This window comes from Acinonyx jubatus, chromosome C1 (genome assembly GCF_027475565.1).
Source record: "Acinonyx jubatus isolate Ajub_Pintada_27869175 chromosome C1, VMU_Ajub_asm_v1.0, whole genome shotgun sequence".
Classification (NCBI taxonomy): Eukaryota; Metazoa; Chordata; class Mammalia; order Carnivora; family Felidae; genus Acinonyx; species Acinonyx jubatus.
Window position 1 is genome coordinate 30498313 of NC_069381.1, and position 23367 is coordinate 30521679.

A 23367-nucleotide genomic window follows, 5' to 3' on the forward strand; every position below is an offset into this window, starting at 1 on the left:
CAAAGAATCACAGAGAATGTTTGCTATTGAAAGGAACCTCTTAGAAATCCAGTGCAACCCCTCTTGTTTTGTAAGAATGAGACCATCCAACCAGCACATCAGACCAGATTGTTCCCCATTCCCCAGATTCCATACAGCCTTCCCACAATCCCCTCTTCCCCAACACTAGTCCCTCGGCCTAGAACACCTTCCTCTTCTTCACTTAGCCAAATGCTTCTGGGACTTCTGGTTCCAGTTATAGTCACCGTATCTCCAACAAGAACTTTCTTGATGACTCGCAAGTGCTCTCTTCCCCTTCTGAGACTTGTAGCCCTTGACTGAGCCACACGCTGCCTTCTTTTGTGACGGTGTTTGCACGCTCATAAACTTCCACAAGGACCCATAGCTTCATATATCATTGCTCTCACTATTATATACATTTCAGAGAAGAAGGAAACTTCTAGGACTCGGGGATATTAAGTGATTTGCCCAACATCACACAGGTACTAGGGATCCAAATCCCTGTTTTTAAACCGTTATATTATGCCGTCTACACCACCTCCAGTAATTTTTTTTTTTTAATCTCCATAGGATCTGGCTCCAACTCTTTATTCCAATATTCTTCTAAGTGTGACCTCAGGATTCCGCCTTCCTGCTTGTTTGTCAGCAGTGTAGATTCCCAGCTCTGACCTACTGCATCAGGTGGGGTGGGTAGATTCTTAACACATACTCAAGTTTGAGAGTCACTGCCTGAACAAAATAGGCATTTTGAGGGTTTAACTGGCTAAATGGAGTCCATTGACTCCTGCTCAGTTTGAAGACACCACAGTCAGTGCCCAGGAGGACAAATGGAGGGCCCATATGTGCAACAGCATCGCAGGCTCACAGCTCCTGCCTGCTGTGGGTCATGGGATGCCACGGACCAGACAGAAGCTCAGGTCTGTGCCTGCCTTTTCTCCTCTGCCTAGCTCAGTCTCCCCAAACCCTCGCTACTCTTTCCCTGATGACTTATTGCCTCTTGAGGCATCAATATGTGCACTCCAGATTACTTTAAGTACTCCTTGTGGGAAGGCTCTTTATTTTACCACTCTCTTCTGTCACTTTTTAAATATGACTAAACTGTATTCTAGGTGTGCCTTGCTAAATGGTTTGAATAACGCTAATCATTTACTGAGCACTTACTATTGCTCGCCACAACTCAATGAAGTGGGTGCTATTATTTATACCTGTTTTACAGAGGAGGAAACTGGGGCTGGGAGAAGGTAGTAATTTGCCCAAGGTGGTAGCACAGGTGTAGCTGGAAAATGCAGGGCCAGACTTGGAACTAAGATCTGTTGGGTGAGGGAGACCACTCAACCATACTGTTTCCCACAAGTTGAAAGGCAATCCAACACTTCCTAGGCACCTCCTAGGCCCCTGGCACAGAGTGTAATTATTTAATAACTCACCTGATTAGAGACTTTAAAAACATATTTACATTTCCTGGTCCAAAGAATGGGTAATGTTAAGACAGTTGATCTCTTTGGCAACAGTTCCAAATAAAGACATTAACAAGGGCTGCCCACTGGGCTTAAAGTAGAAATGCTCACACCCCAACGGAACTTTAGCTGACACATTTAGACACCTCTCGTTCACCCCTGCCCAGTCACCCACTCATCAATCATCTGCCAACAGGTTATCTTCTCCTTAGAAAAGAACCTCTTTCTCAGTCCCTCTTATCACCTTCTAGATCAACAAAGCCATCCCCATCCTCCCCTTCTCCTTCTAAAGTGAATATTCTGGAATATCCTAACCCTGGGAGTCCTTTAGACAAATTCAGCACATCTAAGATAATTCAACCTGTCTCATTCCCCCCCCAATACTCCCTGCCAACAGAGGCAAGAATTAGCACACGCTTTAGCTTTTTATTGTCTAACACAGAAGACGGCCTTTCTTTTCTATACTAAGTGTGGCTTTTCAGCTGCCCCTTATTGTCTATGTGCAGAGTCCCTGAGGTATACTATTCCCAGTCAAACCTAATTTGTAGAAATTGTCCTCCAAAATCCAGGAATAAACTCCCAGCTATTTTCAGACAAAGATAGAGGTAGGAGTCTGTAGAAATGAGCTAGGAAGGAGCTTAAAATACTTCACATTCCAGAAACACCCTCCCTTCCCCCCAGGAGATGGCTTTATTCCCTCCTTTCTCAGCAGAGTTACACTCAAAAGAGCTGAAGTTTGGAGTCAGGCAGCTGGCACTAGCTGTGTGGGCTTAGACAAAGGATTTCAATGTCTCGAGTCTTCAGTTTGTTCATCTGTGAAATGGAACTGACGCCACCCTGTTCTCCAGGTTGTTGCGAGAATTAAGATACGTAAAACAACTAACACTGGGGGTCCCTGCTGTTTTACAGAGGGCCCATGATTTCTTTCGAGGCCTAGGAAAGGGAGAGGAATCCTACAAATTAGTCTTTTGACAAATGGCATCAAAAAAGAAGGATGAATATACTGGGAGCAGAGTGACAAGAACTGAAAAAGGGAACTGAAGTTTTAAGAAAACAGTCCCAAGAACGCAAGTCTATGTTTGTCACACAGCTACTTACAAACTAGGTTCCCTGGCTTAGAGACAGTGGGGGGTTGAGTGGAAGTTTACCTGACAAGAGACTGGGTTTGGGACTCTGGTTTTGTTACGTGACCTTGAGCAAGAAACCAGCCTAGGCTCCAGTACTATGTGGCAGAGGTTGCATACTTGTGATGAGGGTCACTTTGTAAACGTGAGGAATTTATAGGAAGTTTTTGACTCTACTCAGGCTCCGTAAGAGAGAGGGAGAGCAACCAGGTCTCAGCTGTAAAGGATTAGCCGAGGCAAAGTGGCCTTCTTCCACCATGATGTGCTCGGCCTTTCTGAACAGCAACTGTCTGCTTTCACAGTCCCAGAAGGGGCCTCGTTGGGGCAAGATTAACCCACCCAGCCCACAAATGTGGCAGAGTGACTGGTCATGGAACATTTGCTCCACTCCATCCCAATAAATGGCAGGCGCAATGGCCCCATGGAGAGACAATTCCAACAAGCAGTTAAGTGATGAAATTCCATGTTTCCCTCCTCCACACACCCCATGCTAACAAAACCAGCTGTCATTATTATGTAGTGGTTGAGACCTCTGGCTGTGGAGACAGGCAAAAGTGAGTTTAGATCCCAACTCATTGACTTACTAGCCAAGTAACTGAGTAACTTTGGGCAGGTTTTACTTTTACAGAGGTTTTTTTTTTTTTTTTTTTAATGTTTATTTTTGACAGAGAGAGAGAAAGAACATGAGAGGGGGGGCAGGGGCAGAGAGAGAGGGAGACACAGAATCCAAAGCAGGCTCCAGGCTCTGGATGCGGGGCTCGAACTCACAGACTGCGAAATCATGACCTGAGCTGAAGCTGGATGCTCAACCGACGGAGCCCCCCAGGCGCCCCGAGTTTTATTTTGCTTTTAGAACCTCAGGTTCCAAGGTGCCTGCGGGGCTTGGTCGGTTGAATGTCCGACTTTGGCTCAGGTCATGGTCTCATGGTTCATGAGTTTGAGACCCGCATCAGGCTCGCTGCTGTCAGTACAGAGCCTGCTTTGGGTCCTCTGTCCCCACCCCTCCCTCGTTTATGCTCTCGCTCTTTACGGCAAAAAAAAAAAAAAAAAAGAACCTCAGGTTCATCTTCTGTAACCCTGTCACACAGTTGGTCGTGGTGTCACATGAAGGAGGGGGCAGAGTGCTTTGACATAGGCAGTGTTCTATCAGGAACAGCTGTTATTCAATTCTCCCCTCCTGCGTGTAGGGCAAGTTTAGGAAGACTATGGGAGGGAAGAGGAGGCTTCATTTGCTTTCATTAATTGAGGGAGAAAGAAAAAAAATCGTATTACATCACAAAATCTTAGCGAATTTTTAAGATATCCTGCATGGTCATCATACCACCAAGGTAAGAACCCGGTACCACCCAAAAGAATATAAGGCTTCACACTTTAAGAAAGGGGTTTAGGGGCGCCTGGGTGGCTCAGTCGGTTAAGCGGCCAACTTCGGCTCAGGTCGTGATCTCGCGGTCCGTGAGTTCGAGCCCTGCGTCGGGCTCTGTGCTGACAGCTCAGAGCCTGGAGCCTGTTTCAGATTCTGTGTCTTCCTCTCTCTCTGCCCCTCCCTCGTTCGCGCTCTGTCTCTCTCTGCCTTTCAAAAATGAATAAATGTTAAAAAACATTAAAAAGAAAAAAAAGAAAGAAAGGGGTTTAAAATCTACTACTTCATGAATACCTGTCACCCCCCTGGGCAGGAGCATTTATCCCCATTTTACAGATAAGGAAACTAGGGCTCAGAAACGTAAAGCTGAAAGGCACAGAGCAAGTGGTAGGGCTGGGATTTCAAACCTTCTGAAGCTCAAATTCAACCCTCTTTGCAATTCACAAGAGAATGCCACGTTCACGGACTACACCACGGACCAAACCTACATTGTTTAGACATGTCTGAAATGGCATTTCAGGAACCCGAAGTGGAATGACCTGGTTAGCAACATGGTTAGAGAAATGCAACCCTCTGGATCGCTGGTGGTTACCCCGAAACTGTTTTCCTTGGCTCAGGGGGACTTGGTTGGCATAAGGTGCCCCCACTCTGACATGTTTGAGAAATCTTTTATTAGCAGAGGTCTCAGAAGGCAACATTTTAAAATCAGGCAATTGATAACCACAACTAAATACAAAATTTCAGGTAAACTTGCCTTTCAAAATAAACCACTCTTGCAACAGGAGAATTGCCCAAGAGTTTTTTTGTGTTTTTTTTCTTGTACAAAACAATTAACACCACTTTGCAAAAGGCATACAAAAATACAGTATTAAAAAAAAAAAACAAAACAATAAAACAAACCACTGCTCCCAGCCTAATACCCAACAGCAGCTTATACACAAGCTATTCAGGTGATACATCAGTAACCTACGTCCCACCTGTTCTCCAAAGACAGTTCCAGAAGACAGTTGGCTCCCGAAAACCATACTCCAGAAGGTAGAGAGATTTTTTTCCAAATTTCCACTGGGGTTCTCTGAGGCCAGAAAACGACCTCAGAAACAGACCACTGTGCATAATAAGTTTGGAAGTAGCAGCTGGCTTTCCAGAGCCACAGACAGTGCTCTACCCCCCCCCCCCCCCCTTCAAAACCACAGCCAGTAGGCACCTGCTGCCCTGGGCAGAGTTCTGGAGGGGTTGATCTTTCTTCCAGGCCAGGCTTTGGGGCTCCTGAGTTGCCCACATGACACCTGTTGGGTTAGAGGTCTTTCCAAACTGGAGGCTGCACCTGGAGTCCACTTGGAGATGGGCTGTTCACCTGGGGCAAAATCCGTCATGGTCAGCGAAGCAGAGCTCCTGGAAGCTCCTTTAGAACCCAGCAGGAAACTAGTCCACCTTCTGGAGCACTGGATGAGTCCCAGCAGCTCTCCCAGCAAGAACTGCAGTAAGGCCCGGACTCTGGGAAACAGATCTGACTCATATCAGGCTGGCAAGGGGCCCAAGGTGGGTGCAGGGCCAGCAAGCTCTTTGGGAGTTGCACTAGGACAGTTTGCAGGGTTCTAGTAGAACTTCAGACTTACCAGTCAGAGACTGAGGAGAGGGAAGTAGGAAAGAGGAAGTGGTATAGTTCTCCCTCTGGATGTGTCTGACATCTGCCTTGAGAAAAGATTCCAAGACGGAAAACACCTGGGCAGATCACAAGTTCACAGCCAGGACTCCAAGTCTTCCTGAGGCCGCAGGCTAGGACCCATTTCCCAGTGTCTTAGGGAAATATTTCTGACCTGTGGGAAAGGGGTGCTGGAGAGCCCATTGCATAACAAAGGCAGAAGAAAACAAAAAAGTCCCTTGTGAGGACAGAATGGTTTCTCCCTCAGAGGAAAGGGCCCAGAGGGCTTTGAGACAAAGAATCTAGAGGCCAAGCTCTTTAAATGTTCTCAAGGTCGCAGCATTTAGAGTGGGAGGAGGGGTGTCAGCTAACATCACAATATATATATGTGTATATATATATATATATATATATATATATATACACACACACATATATATATGTATATACACATATATATTAAAGGTTTCCAACTCCTCAGCTACTGTAAAGTGTCTGACAGTGAGGTAATGGTCCATGTTGATCAAGTCTGTGAGCTTGTCTTCACCCAAGACAGCTCGTGTGTCTCCTGGAAAAAAGAGCCTCAGGGAGAGCGTCCGGGCCCAGCTGTCCTAGCATCACCCCAGAGACACCAGTGGGAGCATCCTTTCCCAGCCTAAAGCTCATCCGGAGTGTGAGATTTCATGCAGGCTGGAACCCACCCCCCTCAACGTCCACCACCTGTTGCATAGCATCTGTCAGGCTTTTCTTCCGAGCTAGTGAGCTAGGCACCCCAGGCTCCTCAGTCAGCTGCCTGCCTGAGAAGCCAAAGGCGCCAGAGAGCACCCAGTGCTCCCCTGAGTCAGGGAAGCGGGAGAGCTGGGTTCCCAGGTTTCCAAGAATGCAAGCCCTTAAGAGTGTGTGCACCGGCTGCTCTGCATTCTGGAATCTACCGTTCAGACTGTCCCACCGTAACCAAAATGTGCAAATTACTAAGGGGGAGAGGGCAGGTTAAAAAATAAACTCGGGTCTTTGTAAGACAGAGCAGTCAGGCTTTTTGGTCACTTAGTAGCCACTGAGGTACGCAATTCTCTTCTGCAGTTGCTGCTGCCGACATCGGAGCTGCCTTTTCTCCGTGGCCATCCTCTTCTCGGCCCCCACCAGGGCTTGTAAGTATTCCAAGGCCTTACTCAGGATCACCACTTTGGGGGCCTTGGAGCAGCTGGCCAGGGTGGGTACCTGGTCCCTCAGGGCTAAGAACCTAGAACGGAGGTCATTCCGTCGTTTGCGCTCCAGGAAGTTGTGATTCTTCCTCTTGGTCACGTCCTCGGTGTCAGAACTGACAGGTTTGGGGTGGCAGGACTGGGGAGCCTCGCTTTCTACAGGTGGGGGACTCACAATCTCTTCATCTACCTCCTCTTCCTTTTCTTCTGGGGCATCTTTCTCCAGAGCCTCTTCTTGGGGACCTCTCTCGGGAGCCCCTCCTTGGGAACAGCTTTCTGGAGGAAAACGGGCGGCATAGTTGTGCTGCTGCTGATGGATGGAGATGTGGAAGTGTTTCATGCAGGGGTCCAACGGGTCTGCCCGCACCGTGATGGTGACTGGCTTCCGTACACCCAGGGACTGTCTCTTCTCCACTGTCACAACATCGATTTCTTCACCCTCTGTCCAAGAAGAGAGATCCAGAGAAGAAACACATCCCATGAGAAACACACACACACACACACACACACACACACACACACACACACGCACACACAGACCCTATGCTGAGGCTCGGGAAAAGAGGGGACATTTCCCCCATTTAGATATAAACAAATTGAAATGGGGAGAAAGACAACTGATTCATTTGTAGTGGAGTAAGAGCAGCATGAAGGAAAGGAGGGGAAATAAGCAAGAAGGAAAATATTCTCCAATTTCCTTTTGCACAGCAAGGCTTAGATAAGAACAAAAGGCAGACCCAAGCCAACAGCCCCCAGTCGGCACAGGCGCTCCCCTCCCCCACCGAGGGGATGGAGAGAAAGAGCTATCGGCCTGGGACAAAGTTTAGCTATAAAGATCTTCCCCAGTCGGGCTCTTTCATGACCCATCAGAATTGTAAATGAGGGGTCTGTGGGCCTAGCTGCCCTTTGTTCCTGCCCAGCACAGTCTGCACTTGGGGAATTGTTACTTTTCACAAGTTATAAATCCTATTATTCTCCCACCTCTCTATTCTGCCATCCCTTTCAGCTGAAGATTTGGAGAAGGGAGGGCTACATATAACCCATCCCTCCTCACCCACAGAGGGGAGGGAAAGGGTTTCTCTCAGGAGCATTTTGCTCCTGGTTTCAATGGGTTTCTAGTCATCCATCATTTATAGGTCGCCTGCCCCACCCCCTTCCCTGGACCAGAAGAGGGTTGGATTTGTAATAGCAGGTCGGAAAAAGCTGCAGGAACTTCACAAAGGTACAAGCGACCATTTCCAAGCGACCTGTGCCGGGGGCAGGGAACTGAGCAGCAACAGAATGTCCCAGTACAAGGGCCAAAACACCAAGAGACCTGGAGATGCCTGGACATGCCCCCGTCATTCCCTGGCTCAAAGGTCTCTTAGGCTACCCAACCAGGAGAGTGCAATTAGGGGAAAGTCTTCCTGCCTCACGTTTTGCAGCCCCCACACAGAAGGCCACCTTCATGCATTTCAGCCTGACAACAGAAGAGCTCAGTTCTCTCGGCCTCTTTTGCATATCAGGATCCTTGAGCCCCTTTGTCAGGAAGGCTTCCATTGTGTGGACAATCGCATTATTTCTCCATTAATAAAACCTGACCATTCAGCCCTCCTGGCCACAAAGCCTGTGATTGGCTGGATGAGCTGTGTTTGGAATGCTGTTTTACCCAGCCCCTAACCCCTATTGGCTGAGCCTTGCCGTCAGTCACTCTCCCCACCGCCCCCCCCTCATTGTTTGCAATCTGTTGCATTTTGTTCTGGGCCATGTGGCCTGTGAGTGAACCAGTGGCTTGCAAACAGGTTCAGGTTAAAGGGCAAGTCAGAAAAGGATTCAGGAAGCTTTCCCACATCCCAAACTTTTAATATTTCAGTGTTAAACCTCATAGCTGGTAAGGTTCTTCTTAAGGAAGAAATAATGTAGGGCACCATTCTTTCCAGAGATGGTCTAACTCTACCCAGACAAGAAAATGCCCTCCGCTGGACAATCAAGTCCAACCCTCTTATGTGCAGAGGGAGAAACTGAGATCCAGACCAGCCAAGTCCACACATCACCTCTGTAATGTTCTGAATCTCAAACTAAGATCTCCAAAGTCCCCAAACAATGCTCTTTCCACTCTACCACTCCATCAGCTTCTGTAGAGATATATCTTTATTGGTTTCTTGATCTCAAACTCCCATTCCAGCCATCAAACAAACACAAGCTCTTGGTGTTGAAAGCAAGCAGGTTAAAAATGACCTTAACACAGTGGACCAAAAAAAAAAAAAAGAAAATTGACTTTTAATTTCTTGTTATCCTTATTCCCCCCCCCCCCGCCCCCGCAAGTATATGACAACTTCCATACCCACTCCCCACTTCCCTCTCAAAGGGTCATGTAAAAGTTATTCTTAAAAGCTATGGCAAATTTTCTAGATCCTGATTTACCTGACGCTAGTCAGTTGGCACCCTATAAAAGCACCCTCTCCAGTCTTTCTCCTGGGTAGAGGTCTAAAAGGCGAGGCTAAGAACAGGATGCTGAAGTCTGCACTTAGTGAGGTTTAAATTTGCATCCAAGGATGGGGGAGGAGGCTGGAGCTCCATATCTGTGACCCCAGCACCTAGTCAGAGCTTGGCACCACTCAGCGGCCAGGGAACATTTGTTGAATGCAAGGAAGTAGCTACAGAGAGCCCACAGGTAAAATTAGGAGGGAGCTAGAGGAACACCTTTCCAACTCAGGCCAAAGCAACAAAGCAAAGTGTAGCCCCTCTAGGATATGCTACCATGAACACCCTCGAAACATCAAGGAAGCAGGCCTGGATGCAATGGAGGATTGGGCAAAAGATGGGGCTCACTTCTAGTGACTTCCTATTTCCAAGCCTCGGTTTTCCCATCTGTTAATGGGGAGCATTCATTGCTCTGCTACCTATCTGTGGGTGATTGTGTGGTGTACAAATGGTAAGGGGTGGGAGGTGCAATGGGAGGGCATTATTGCTCTTTTAAAGTAAAGCAGACAGGAGACTAGATTTTTTAAAGGGTGAAGGCTTTGGCTTTGCACAAAAGGCTCCTCAGCTTCCTCTAAGGGAGTGTGAGTTTCCCAGGGAAAGTGGCAGCAACAAAAAACTTCAAGCCTGGAGTAACCCTTAAGAGACCCTTCTAGCCTCCGGAGGAAAGAAATCCCCTACAGTCCAATCCTAGTATTGTCCTCCCTAAGCGCTAAGCCTCACCCTGTCTCCCTTGTCCCCTGGGGCTCCAATCATCATCGAAAGGACGCTGGCTCCCACGCCACTTCTTCAAACTGTTTACTAACACACCCACGTGCCAGACAGACACTGCTGAGGGCTACACCGGCGGCTTCAGCCACAGAAAGGGGGAGGTGGCCGCGGGGCTTGCGAAGACCCAATGCCTGACCTCAGACAGCGACAGAGTATTGGCCACCCTTGGGGTGCCCCCCCTCTTAGATGGCCCGGGGCGGTCCTTACCCGAGTCGCTTGGGCTCTCGGACCCCGAGCAGGCCTGGGTCTTGGGCTCGCCCAGCGGACAGGGGGCAGCGGGAGCCGGGTTGCCGGCCTCGAGGCTGGGAGCGCAGTCTGGGGCGGCGGGCGCCTTGGGCGGGTTCCCCCGGGGTGCGCCGGCGGCGAGCCGGTCGCTCACCGCTCTCTCTAGCCGTTCCCGGGCGGAGAAGCCGCTCCACATGCAGTCACGGCGGATGATGGAGGCGTAGTTCCTGCCCCAAGCTTTCGAATGGCCCCGGGATTCCGCCTCGTCCCCGGCGCCCCCTCCGGGCCACGGCTCCGGGGGACCGATTCCAGGGGCTGAGTCCCCGGCGCCGGGACCCGAGCCCCAAGGCGGCGACGTGGGGGGCGACGGCACCAGCTCGAATTTCTTCCAGATGTCCTCACTGGGCGCCGTGGAGCGGTAGAAATCTTCCCCGCAGTCATAGTCGTAGAAATAGTGCTGGTACGAGTCGAAGTCCATGTCCGCTCCCTGCGGGAGGGAAGGGGACCGGCTGGCTGGGGTGCGGGCCGAGGGAGGCGTCCCCGGGTCCGCCAGAACAGCCGGTTGCCAGGCTCTCGTCCCTCCCCAACCTCCCGGCTGGCAGCCCGCGCCCTTCCCTCGCGTCCCGGGAAGCCCAGCCCCGGGTCGGCGTGCCCAAGGAAGAGGCTCACAGCGCGCGGACTGGGCTGCGGGGAGCGAGTTCAAAGCAAACTTTGCCAGCGCCGCCCGGAGCGCAGCTCCCAGGGCCCGGCCGGGCCGGGCGGGGGCGCGCTGTGCCCAGGAGGCAGCCTGCAGCCCGCCCCCCCTCGGCCGCCTGTAGCCTCACCTCGCTCCGGCCGCCCGCCACCTGGAGCGGACCGGCTCCCTGCCGGCTCGGGGCAGCCCGGCAGCCCGCACACAGGCACATGCGCGCCACCGAGCGCGCGGCCCGCACTCAAGAACGCGCCCCCCGCGCGCGCGCCCCCGCCCTCGCTCGCGCACGGCGGCCCGGACGCTCCCGGGATCCGCGCGGGAGCGCGAGATGCAGGCGCATTGTTTCCGGCTGCCTTATATCTCGTCGCGTTCCCTAAGCTCTGGGACCGGGGGCGGACCCTACGGGACAGGCCCCGCCCCCGACCCGCCCCCGACCCGCCGCCGACAGGTGGGGGCGGTGGAGTCTCCGCCCCACCGCTCTTGGCTGCTCTCTCCCGCTCCAGTCTATTTTCTGGACGCCCCCCCCCCCCCACCACCACCAAAAATGAATTGCACGCTGGGGAGTGCAGGGCAAGGAGCGAGCTGACACGGCTTGGCGGTCGACAAGTGGAGGCGTGACTCTCCAGCTAGGCCCGGGCGGTCCGCACCGCGCAAACTAAAGTCTCCCTCCTTGCCCACCCTGGGCTAGGCAGTGGAGCTACTCCCTGCCCCGCCCCTCGAGGCAGCTTCGCGGGTTTAGTTCAGGTGCGTCTGCCCCGCAGTCCGGTGGAGGTTGGGGAGGGGACAGGCACACCTCCACCGCGCCACCTGGCGGCCCTCAGCCCTGAACTGGGGGCTGGTCCCGGGTATCCTCTTCATCACCCGTTGGCAGATTTCTTTACCGCGGTGTTCCAAGCCGGTACCTCAGACAAGCGAGGTAGGAAGATTCAGGACTTTGGGGCGTGAAACTTAACCTTTCTGAGCTTCAGTTCCATCTATAAAATAAAGGGATGGAACAGTTACTTTACAGGGTTGTTGTAAGGATTTCTTTAAGAAGATAGAGTAGAGAGGGCTCCTGGGTGACTCAGTGGGTTAAGCGTCTGACTTGGGATCTCACTGTTCCTGAGTTCAAGCCCTGGGTTGGGCTCTGTGGTGACAGCTCAGAACCTGGAGCCTTCTTCAGATTCTGTGTCTCCCTCTCTCTCTGCACTGTCTCTCTTTCTCTCACAAATAAATAAACATTAAAAAAAAAAGATTAATTAGAGAAGGGAACTAGGTCAAGAAAAGAGGCAAGTTAAACAGACTTAGCCCCTAGTGAGTGCACTGGTGGTAAAGAGAATTCCTCCCCCCCTCCCCTGGTCTAGGTCAGAGCTGTCTCCCTTTCCTCACACCACACCCAAAACAGCTCTGTAAGAGCTGCAGTACTAGAGGAAAGAAAATGAGAATTTGGAGTCTGGAAACCTCATTCAAGCCCTTGCTTTGCTATTTGCTAGCTGTGGGGCCAAGTCATTTGAAGTTTCTGTTTGCTTATCTGTAAAATGGGACCATTGCTTGCAGTTGCATCTGTGGCCAAGACGATGGACATATAAGCCCTTTGTGTCATCTTCTATGCAGACTACTCTCAGTGGAAGAAGAAAAGCCAAACTGTATGGTCATTCCATTTAGGCCAAATAATTTGGGATAGCAGCCAACACATCTAGAATGTTCTTTGTGTCATTCAAGGTCTGGTCACTGTCTATAGTCAGCAACCAGATCGCCTGCTGTCTCTTTCCCTCCCACTCCTATGGTCTAAGAACACCAAACTATTGGCATCGAAGCAGAGGGAAGTGAGAAGTGCAAGCAGTTCACTGTGTTTGGAGCATACACAAAGTGTGAGTTGACATATGGGTTGGGAGAAAAGGCAGGGAAGATGACACCCTCAGTTTTGAATATACTGGATCTAAAATGCATGTGGGACACTGTTGACGGCAGCAACTAGTTTGTACTAGCTTTGTTTTTGTTTTTGTTTTTTTAATTTTTTAAAATTTATTTTTGAGACAGAGAGAAACAGAGCATGAGCTGGGGAGGGGCAGAGAGAGAGGGAGACACAGAATCCAGAGCAGGCTCCAGGCTCTGAGCTGTCAGCACAGAGGCTGACGCGGGGCTTGAACTCACAGAGTGTGAGATCATGACCTGAGCTGCAGTCAGACGCTTAACCAACTGAGCCACCCAGGCACCCCAGTTTGTACTAGCTTTGTAACCTTGGTACCTAGAATAACTTCTGGCAGATGTTTGTGGACTTACTGAGTGACTCAGCCAACCATATTTTATTGAGACAGCCTGTGTGCCCTGCTTTGTGCTGAATGAAGGCACAGATCTGAAAGGCTCCAGTTTTGGTTGTAGTCCTAAGGCAGAAGGTTTGGAACCATCTTTTGGTAACTTGCTCTCTGGTCCACAGATGTCTGAGATGGTTGCTGTACCAGTCAGGATTCTTGGTTATAAATGACAGAAACGAACCCTAGATAAATTTCCGCATAAAATAACTTTATTGGGAGGATTTGGGATACAGAATCCACAGAAGGCTTGGAAAATGAGCCTTCTTTATCTAGATGGTTCATTGCAGTAGGTGATACCCACGAGATGACCCCACCTCAAGAACCAGGATAAAGGGGTGCCTGAGTGGCTTAGCGGGTTAAGCATCTGACTCTTGGTTTCAGCTCAGGTCCCAATCTCACGGTTCTGTACTGACCAAGTGTGGAACCTGCTTCGGATTCTCTCTCTCTCTCTCTCTCTCTCTCTGCCCCTTCCCAACTCATTCTCTCAAAATAAATAAATAAACTTTAAAAAGGTAAAAGTATAATTTATATATTAAAAAAAACAGAACTAGGATAAAGGAAATGAAGTTGTCTCTGTGAGTTGGGCTGCTCCTTCACTTTGCCCACTTTGTTTAATATATGTCTTCCTTACCAGGCTGTAAACTTAATCAGGGCAGGGACAACTGTCAGTCTTGTTGGCCACTGTAACTCTAGAGCTTAGAACAGAGCCTGGCACATCATGGGTGCTTTGTAAATGTGTTGCCTCTTTGAGTGGATATAAGTCTCTGATGCTACAGAGATGTGCCAACATATCTGATGGAGACAGAATAACTGTCAGGCCTAGTCTAGACTGAATAAAGGTATTAAAGTAGCTGAAGAACGAAGGTTCCAGTTAGGAGTCTGCATTGCCAATGAAGCAGAGAGCAGTAAGAGTTGTCAAAGCAACCATCAGAGTGTCTATCCTAGCGCTGTCTGGACACAAAGATGCTGGTCCAGGAACAAGGGAGATAGAGGCCTCATGGTTTGAAATCACCCAATCCACCCCCCACCTCACTAGTTCTTTGGATTACCAAGCAACCTGCTGAAAACCACTCTATTTCTTATGTAGATCCACCCTTAGGGAGATAATGCACTCATCGGCAAACAAGAAAAACGTCTGCTTCAAAGCCCCACTTCCCCTTATAAATTAATGAACTGGCATCTGATAGGAAATATCAGTCTCATGAGCCTGGTTAATGTGTGTCTGTTCCACAGAGATGCTGCTGCTTTTAAGGCTAACAGCTTTGGTTTTTGAGGTGATATCAGCACGCAGGATGGTGATAAATTCTCCAGCAGAACAAATGCTACCCTAGGGACACTCAACTTTTCACTTCCTTTCTTTTTCTTTCTTTTTTTTTTCCTAATGTTTATTTATTTTGAGAGAGAGAGTGAGAGAGGCAGAGAATCCCAAGCAGGCTCCGCGCTGTCAGCACAGAGCCCAATGTGGGGCCCGATCCCAAAAACCTCGAGGTCATGACCTGAGCTGAAACCAAGAGTCAGACACTTAACTGACTGAGCCACCCAGGCACCCCTTCCTTTATTTTTCTTAAAACATTTTAAATCAAAATAATACATACACATGGTTTTTAAAAATCAACAAAGTGTATGACAAGATTAAAAAAAAAAAAAAGCAGTCTTCTGCCCTGCCCTCACCACCCCTGATTCTCACTCCCCAAAAGCAACTACTTTTTTAGATTTTTTTTTGGTCCCTAATATTTTCTTCCATATTTTGACAAATATAATCTACTTTTCTTGATTTTTTAAAAAGTTTATTTACTTATTTTGAGAGAGAGAGAGAGAGAGTGAGTGAGCAGGGGAGGAGCAGAGAGAGGATCCCAAGCAGGCTCTGCACTGTCAACACAGAGCCCAACACGGGGCTCAATCCCCAAAATGTGAAATCATGACCTGAGCCAAAACCAAGAGCCAGACACTTAACTGATTGAGCCATCCAGGCACCCCTATTTATCCTGATTTAAAATAGATTCTATAATAGAAGATGATGTAGCTCTTATATTTCCCTTCCCACATACTTACTCTTTCCTTATTCTCCCAGTAAAATTATAGTTAGATGTTTTTTAATGTTTATTTATTTTTGAGAGAGAGAGACAGAGTGTGAGCAGGTGAGGGGCAGAGAGAGAGGGAGACACAGAATCTGAAGGAGGCTTCAGGCTCGGAGCTGTCAGCACAGAGCCTAATGTGAGGCTTGAACTCATAGACCATGAGGTCATGACCTGAGCCAAAATTGGAGGCTTAACTGACTGAGCCATCCAGGTGCCCCTAGATTTTAAAATATTAGTTACAATATTTTGACTATGTGACTATGGAACACTCTGACTATATTTCTTTTCTTGTATACTTTTTTCAGAGTTAAATTCTTTCATTTTTTATCTTTTGTTTAGATTTATATTTATTCATTATATGTATCATATGTATATTATATATGATACATATATAATTTAACCCTACACATTCCCACCTGGAGGTACAAAGATCACTTGAAATGGTCAAACACATCAGGTAGTCAACCTATCAGTTCCATGTTTTTCTTGGAAACATACCTCCTGGAAACTTTTATCTTCCTATTCTAATCTGGATTTATTGGTGTCTAGGCCTACTTCACAACTGTCATCAAGCAAGTTCCCTTCACCATCATCCTGGACATTCCCTTTGCTTCTCTCCTGTGTTGGCTCCCCTGTTTTCTGGAACTCATTGCTTTTTCTTTCTTAAGTTACTTCCTCACATTGTTGGAGCCATCCTTCTGCAGCTGTCTGGGAAAGTGTCCTTGGGAAGTAAAATTTTGAGACCTTGCCTTTCTCAAATTGTGTTTATTATACCTTCATCTTTGGTTGATAGTATGGTTGGGTATAGAATACCAAATTAGAAATAATTTTCCTTCAAAAATTTAAAGGTATTGCTTTCCTGTTTCTTAGAAACCAATGTTGCCATTGAGGTTGATATCATTTGAAGTTTGTTTGTTTGTTTGTTTGTTTGTTTGTTTATTTATTTATTTTTAAGTAATTTCTATACCTAAGGTAGGACTTGAACTTATGACCCCAAGATCAAGAGTCTCATGCTTTTCTGACTGAGCCAGCTAGGTGCCCTGAAGCTGATGTTTGAACTACAAACCTTTGTAGATGACCTGTTTCTTTGGAAGCTTTTAGGGTGTGCTCTTTGTCTCTAACGTTCTGAATTTTTTTCATTGATATGCCTTGGTATGGGTCTATTGTATAATAAAGAATTTGATTGGCTCTTGTCCCTGTCCCTGGAGGGGAAATAAATCCTTGGAAATTCCCAAGCAATAGGACTTTCTTTGTTATTCATAATGGGCCCTGATAGTTTATGCTAATGGATAACTCATGGTGGCCCTCTAGATAGTTTAAGATATGTTAAGATAAGTTGGATAGCCAGATAGTTAAGACAGAGGTTGACCAAGTAAGAAAGGCCAACCATGTGATTAGAGGGTTGGGGATTTGGGTCATGTGATATCAGCGGGACCTCTGGCAAAGGAAAAGGGGGCTGGAGATTGAGTTCAGTCACATGAACAATGATTCAATCAGTCCTGCCCACCTAATGAAAGCCCAGTAGAGACTGGACCCCGAAGGGGCACCTGGATGGCTCAGTCAGTTGAGCATCGAACTTGATTTCAGCTCAGGTCATGACCCCGGGGTCGTGGGATTAAGCCCCAAGTCAGGCTCTACACTGAGCATGGAGCCTGCTTAAGATTCTCTCTCTCCCACTGCGCCTCTCCTCTACCCATGATCTCAGTCTCTCTAAAATAAAAATAAAAATAAAAATAAAAATAAAAATAAAAATAAAAATAAAAATAAAAATAAAAATAAATAAATACATTTTAGGGGCTCCTAGGTGGCTCAGCTGATTAAGTGTCCAACTCTCAGTTGGCTTAGGTCATGATCTTGTGGTTCCTTAGATCAAGCCTTGCATCAGGCTCTGTGCTCTCTGGAGCCTGCTTGGGATTCTCTCTCTCTCTCTCTGCTCCTCCTCGGTTCATGTTCTCTCTCTCTCTCTCTCTCTCTCTCTAAGTAATTAAATAAACTTAAAAAATTTTTAATTAGAAAAAAAAGAGGGGCACCTGGGTGGCTCAGTTGGTTGAGCAACTGACTTTGGTTCCGGTCATGATCTCATGGTTTGTGAGTTCGAGCCCCACATAGCGTTCTTTACTGACAGCTCAGGGCCTGGAGCCTGTTTCAGAATCTGTGACTCCCTCTCTCTCTGCTCCTCCCCTGCTCACACTCTGTCTCTGTCTCTGAAAAAATAAATAAGTGTTAGAAAGAAAGAAAGAAAGAAAGAAAGAAAGAAAGAAAGAAAGAAAGAAAGAAAGAAAGAAGGAAGGAAGGAAGAAAGAAGAAACTAGACACTGAAGTTCAGGTGAGCTTTCCTGGTGAGCAATGCTATGTGTATGTTATTACACATACGTGTATTGACAGGGTGATGCATTCTGACTCCACAGGAAGAAGACATTGGAAGTTTCATGTTTGGGACCCTCCAAGACCTTGCCTATGTGTCTCTTCTTTTTGCTGATCCTGATTTGTATCCTTTTTGCCATAATAAATCTGTAACCATTAGTATAGCATTTTCTTGAGATCTGTGAGTTGTTCTAGTGAATTATCAAATCTGAAGGGGTGGTGAGAACTCCTGAATTTGTAGCAGTTGGTCACTAGTGTTGGTGGCCTGGGAAGCCCTGAGATTGCAGCTGGTGTCTGAAGTTAAGATAGTCTTATGGAGGACTGTGCCCTTAACCTGTGCAGTTTGAAGTAACTCTAAACAGTTAGTGTCAGAAATGCATCTTTTTGCATTCTTTGCCCTAAGTTTTTAAATCTGGAAACCCATTCACTCTGTAATTATATTTAAAAAATATATATATATTTTACATTTATTTATTTTTGGTAGACAGAGAGACAGAGCACAAGCGGGGGAGGGGCAGAGAGAGAAGGAGACACAGAATCTGAAGCTGGCTCTAGGCTCCGAGCTGTCAGCACAGAGCCCGATGCAGGGCTCGAACCCACAAACTGGGAGATCATGACCTGAGCTGAAGTCAGACACCCAACTGACTGAACTACCCAGGTGCCCCTATAATTATATATATATATATATATATATATATATATATATATTTTTTTTTTTTTACAATTATATTTTTGAAAAATTTCCCCCCTCTGTTTTTTTTTCTTCTCTCTAAAATTCCTGTTAGCCTTTTCTTATCTCTTCTCTCATTTCTGTCTCTGTGTGTTTCATTTGACTTTTTGGAAGATTTCCTCAACTTCTTTTTATTTTTACTTCTTTAATTAAAAAAAATTTTTTTTAATATTTTTGAGAGAGCAAGAGGCAGAGAGCAAGAGGGGGAGAGGCAGAGAGAGAGGGAGACACAGAATCCGAAGCAGGTTCCAGGCTCTGAGCTGTCAGCACAGAGCCTGATGTGGGGCTTGAACCCACAAACCATGAGATCTGAGCTGAAGTCGGACACTTAACTGACTGAGCCACTTGAAGGTGCCCCCCAAATGCTTTTTTTAAATTGTTTTTTTAATGTTTATTTATTTTTGAGAAAGAGAGACAGAGTATGAGCGGGGGAGGAGCAGAGAGAGAGGAAGACACAGAATCCAAAGCAGGCTCCAGGTTCTGAGCTGTCAGCACAGTGCCTGATGCTGGGCTCGAACTCCCAAAGTGCGAGATCATAACCTGAGCCAAAGTCGGTTGCTTAACCAACTGAGCCACCCAAGTGCCCCAGATTTCCTCAACTTTTAATTCTTCTATTGATTACAAAAATGTTTTTGACTATTGCATATTTTTTAATTTCTAAGAGCACTTTTTTTTTCTGTTGTTTCGTAAATGTTCATTTTTCTGTACTTTCCTGTTCTTTTTCCATGGACACAATTGTTTCCCTCTTTTTTCCTCTGAGGTTATTAATAATAGTTTTTGTACTAATTATAAATTTGGGAAATTTCTTCTGCTCCCTGTTTCCCCTGTTTCCTCTGAAACCCCCTCCATCCCTCAGTTAGCTTTGCTTTGTGGGTTTTGTTGTTGTTGTTTCGATGAAAGCAAGTATCTGGTGGTCCTTGCTGTTATTGTTGTTGTTGTTTTTTTTTAATATTAAAGAGTGAGGTTTAAAAGTTGATTGGGGGCACCTGGCTGGCTCAGTCTGTAAAACATGCAACGCTTGATCTCAGGGTCGTGAGTTTGAGCCCCGCATTGGGTATAGAGATTACTTAAAAATAAAATCTTAAGAATAAATAAAAACAAGAGTTGAAATCTCTGTAAGTATGTGTGTGTGTTGACTACTAAGCTTCGCTGAAGCATTATTAGACAGGTACGTGGCTGTTTTGCTGGGGACTCCTCCACTGTCAGTACCCGTGGGTCTTTTAATTTTCATACAGAGTTTTCCAATCTTCTTCCAGGGGCAAAGTTAGAAGCCTGGTTGCCAGCGTTCTGGGAACGAACAGGGAAAAGGGGATGAGAGGGTCTTACAGTTTAACAAACGCCCTGATTACAGTACAGTCTGGCACCCCTCGTCTCAGCTGTGCCGGTGCTCCCAAATCTAGACCCTCACAGTTCAACCTCCTGCCAAGTTGGAAAAGGGCAGTCACCTGGCTGTAGAGGTCTAGGGAGGAGACAGGAGTCTAACCAAACCTCCTCTTTTCAGCCCCATCCTACAACCTGCTTTCAGAGGTATCCCGTGTCTCCAGTTCCTGACCTATTCTTGGGTTCTGATGTGCCAATAGGCCATCACCACCATCTATTTCCAGAGCATTTTCATCACCCCCCAAAAGAAACCCCATATGTGTTAAGTAGTCACTCCAAATATGGATTTGCCTATTCTGAATATTTCAGATAAATGGGATTATACAATAGGGGGCTTTTTGCATCTGGCTTCTTTCCCCATGTATAGTGTTTTCAAGGTTCACCCGTGTTGTAACATGTATTTATTTATTTATTTATTTTTAATGTTGATTTTTATTTTTGAGAGAGAGAGAGAGAGAGACAGAGCGTGAGCGGGGAAGGGGCAGAGAGAAAGGGAGACACAGAATCGGAAGCAGGCTCCAGGCTCTGAGCTGTCAGCACAGAGAGCCCAATGTGGGGCTTGAACTCACGGACCGTGAGATCATGACCTGAGCCAAAGTTGGACGTTTAACCAACTGAGCCACCCAGGTGCCCCTTTGCTTCATTCCTTTCTATAGCTGAGTAAGACTTCATTGTATGGCTAGGCCACATTTTGTGTATCCATTCGTTAGGTGATGGACATTTTGGTTGTTTCCCCTTTTTGGCTATTACGGTCAATGTTGCTATCAACATTCGTGTATAAGTTTTTGTTTGAATATATGTCTTCCATTCTCCTGGGTATATTCTGAGTAGTGGAATTGCTGGGTCATCTGGCAACTTTGCATTTAACTTTTTGAGGAACTGCCAAACTGTTTTCCACAGTGGCTGCCCCATTTTACATTCCCACCCATAATGTATAAGGGTGACAATTTTTCCACATCCATACCGACACTTGTTATTTTCAGTTGTTATTATCATTACTGCATGTGAAGTGGGTGTGAAATGGTATTTCATTGTGGTTTTGATTTGCATTTCCTCTAACAACTAATAATATTGAGCATCTTTTTGTGTGTTTATTGGCCATTAATATATCTTCTTTCCAGAATGTCTATTCAAATCTTGTACCCATTTTTTAATCAGATTGTTTGTCTTTTTGTCATTGTGTTGTAAGAGGTCTTTGTATAGTCTCAGATTCTAGACCCTTATCAGACACATGATTTGCAAATATTTTCTCCCATTCTGTGAATTGTCTTTTCACTTTCTTCATAGTGTCCTTTAATACATAAAAGTTTTTAATTTGATGAAATTAATCTATTTTCTCTTTGGTTGCTGTGCTTTTTTGGTCTCATATCTGAGAACCCATTGCTAAATCCAAGGTCATACAGATTTACTCCTATGCTTTCTTCCAAGGGTTTTATAGTTTTAGCTCTTACATTTAGGTCTTTGATCCACTTAATGTTTAAAAAATATTTTTAAAGTTTATTTACTTATTTTGAAAGAGAGAGAGTGAGTGGAGGAGGGGCAGAGAGATCATGACCTGAGCTGAAGTTGGTTGCTTAACTGACTGAGCCACCCAGGTGCCCCTAATTTGTTGTTGTTGTTGTTGTTGTTGTTGTTGTTGTTAAGTAGCCTCCATGCCCAATGTGGGGCTTGAACTCACAACCCTGACTAAGATCAAGAGTCACATGTTCTACTGACTAAGCCAACCAGGTGCCTGTGAGTTAATTTTTGTATATGGTGTGAGGCAGGGGTCCAGGTTCTCCCGTTTCTTTCTTTCTTTTTTTTGTATGTGCAACCATCACTACTAATGCTAGAACATTTTCATCATCCCCAGAGGAAACCCTGTGACCACTAAACAGTCATTCATTCCTTTCCTTTGTGAGTTTATACCTTCCCCCCGCCCCCAATCCACTTACTGCCATTTTAGTGAAGTTGCAGGAGTAAGCAGAGATAAACACATGTGATCCATCCTCATTTAGCCAGAAATCTCTTCTTCCTTTCAAAGTGCGACAACTCTCACTTTCATTAGGCAGATTCTGGGGCCAGGCGCTCTGAGAGGGCTTTCTGGAGAAAGGAAATTTGATCTGAGCCTTAAATATGTCTACAATTCCAGTGGAAGTTAAGGAGATAAAGGAGAGAAAGAATGAGAAGGGAGAGTTGGGGAGAAGGAAAGGGAAGGAAGCGAGAGGAAGGACTCTGGTGCTAGCACTAGAAGAATTTAATTAGATAAAAATCTGGTGTCTTATCCCTTGCCTGTAGATCTATTACCTCTGCTTGAGTTTCACTGAAAAGCAGCCCTTTTCTTAGAACCCTAAGGAATGTGACCTGGCCTTGAGCGCAGTGAGAAAAAGGTTCTGGGAATTTTGGACCTCCCTCTGCAACTAACCTGGGAAGGTGCCAGGCCTGAAGAGACAAGAGCAGCTTTCAAGAACAAAGAGATGTATGCTGGATATAAAATTTATCTATTTGCAAGTTGTGCCACACCAAGTCAGCTGGTGCTGACTCAGTTTTCTCATCTGTAGAATGTTCTATCTAGCAGCGTTATTGGAGAATTAAGATACAAGGCATCCCTCACTTTCTGAAAGTACGTTAGTATCTGTTTTTGCTAACTGAAAGAAATAAGAAGAGGATTTCATTTTTTTTTCCAAAAAAAAACACCGCCTCTACTAATAATAAGTCTTTCATAAAAGTGAAATGGCCAGTTGGACTTATGAAAGATTGCATAGGAACCCTCTACTTTCAGATGGCGGGGGGCGGGGGGCAGGGGAACACCTGTATTTGCAGTGTTTAGCAGAGTGCGAGGCCCAGAGGAGAATTTTTTTATTTTTAATTAATTTTCTTAACGTTTATTCCTTTTTGAGAGACAGAGAGAAACAGAGCCTGAGTGAGGCAGGGGCAGAGAGAGAGGGAGACACAGAATCTGAAGCAGGCTCCAGGCTCTGAGCTGTCAGCACAGAGCCTGACGCAGGGCTCGAACTCACCAACTATGAGATTATGACCTGAGCTGAAATCGGATGCTTAACCGAATGAGCCACCCAGGCGCCCCTCAGAGGAGAATTTTTTAAATGTCAGTTTTCTTCTGTTTCCTTCTTTGGCAATTTAAGGTAAACAGTATGGATGGAATCTCAACCAAGGTCTTGAGTGCCTATCTAAGGAGCTTGGACTGAAGCTGTTAGCAATGAGGAATTATAGGAGATTTGTGAGTGGAAGAGTGACAAATATATCTATGCTTTGGAAATATCCCTTCCAGAAGAAGAGAGTCCAAGCATAATTCAAGAGACGGAGTCCTGAGCCCCAGCTCTACATCTAAGTGACTCCATTTTCTAATGTGCCCAACACATATGAAAGGTCTCCAACAGTGTTTCCCTAGTGGGCTGTGAGCTGTGTGAAAGCTTAATCCCTAAGGCAAACAGGAAAGCAGCTTGTCTTCTTAGAGACAGACCTGACCGTGGATGTTCCCCAAACATGAAGGGCTGGTGTAGCCAGCCTGAGCTGCCACCTGGGGGATGAGATGGGACTTTTGAGAAGCTCTAGAGAGTGTGACAATGGCCGAAGCCCAGAGGGCCCCCCT

At 46.5% G+C, this 23367-nt stretch overlaps 1 protein-coding gene across 2 annotated transcripts in view; it reads right to left on the reverse strand.

Annotated features, from left to right (window-relative positions):
* Nucleotides 1-4595: 4595 nt before the first annotated feature.
* MYCL (MYCL proto-oncogene, bHLH transcription factor) overlaps nt 4596-23367 on the reverse strand; it is a 100099-nt gene continuing 81327 nt past the window's right edge. The window contains exons 2-5 of one of the 2 annotated variants that reach the window (XM_027059564.2): nt 21713-21860; nt 11726-11906; nt 10224-10728; nt 4596-7226 (exon numbers count right to left, since the gene is read on the reverse strand). In XM_027059564.2, the coding sequence (XP_026915365.1) occupies nt 6628-7226; nt 10224-10719 (1095 nt within the window). In that variant the 5' untranslated portion in view covers nt 10720-10728; nt 11726-11906; nt 21713-21860 and the 3' untranslated portion in view covers nt 4596-6627. Of the gene's footprint in view, nt 7227-10223; nt 10729-11065; nt 11300-11725; nt 11907-21712; nt 21861-23367 lie in introns of those variants that run through there. The other variant, XM_027059563.2, reaches the window with a different exon arrangement.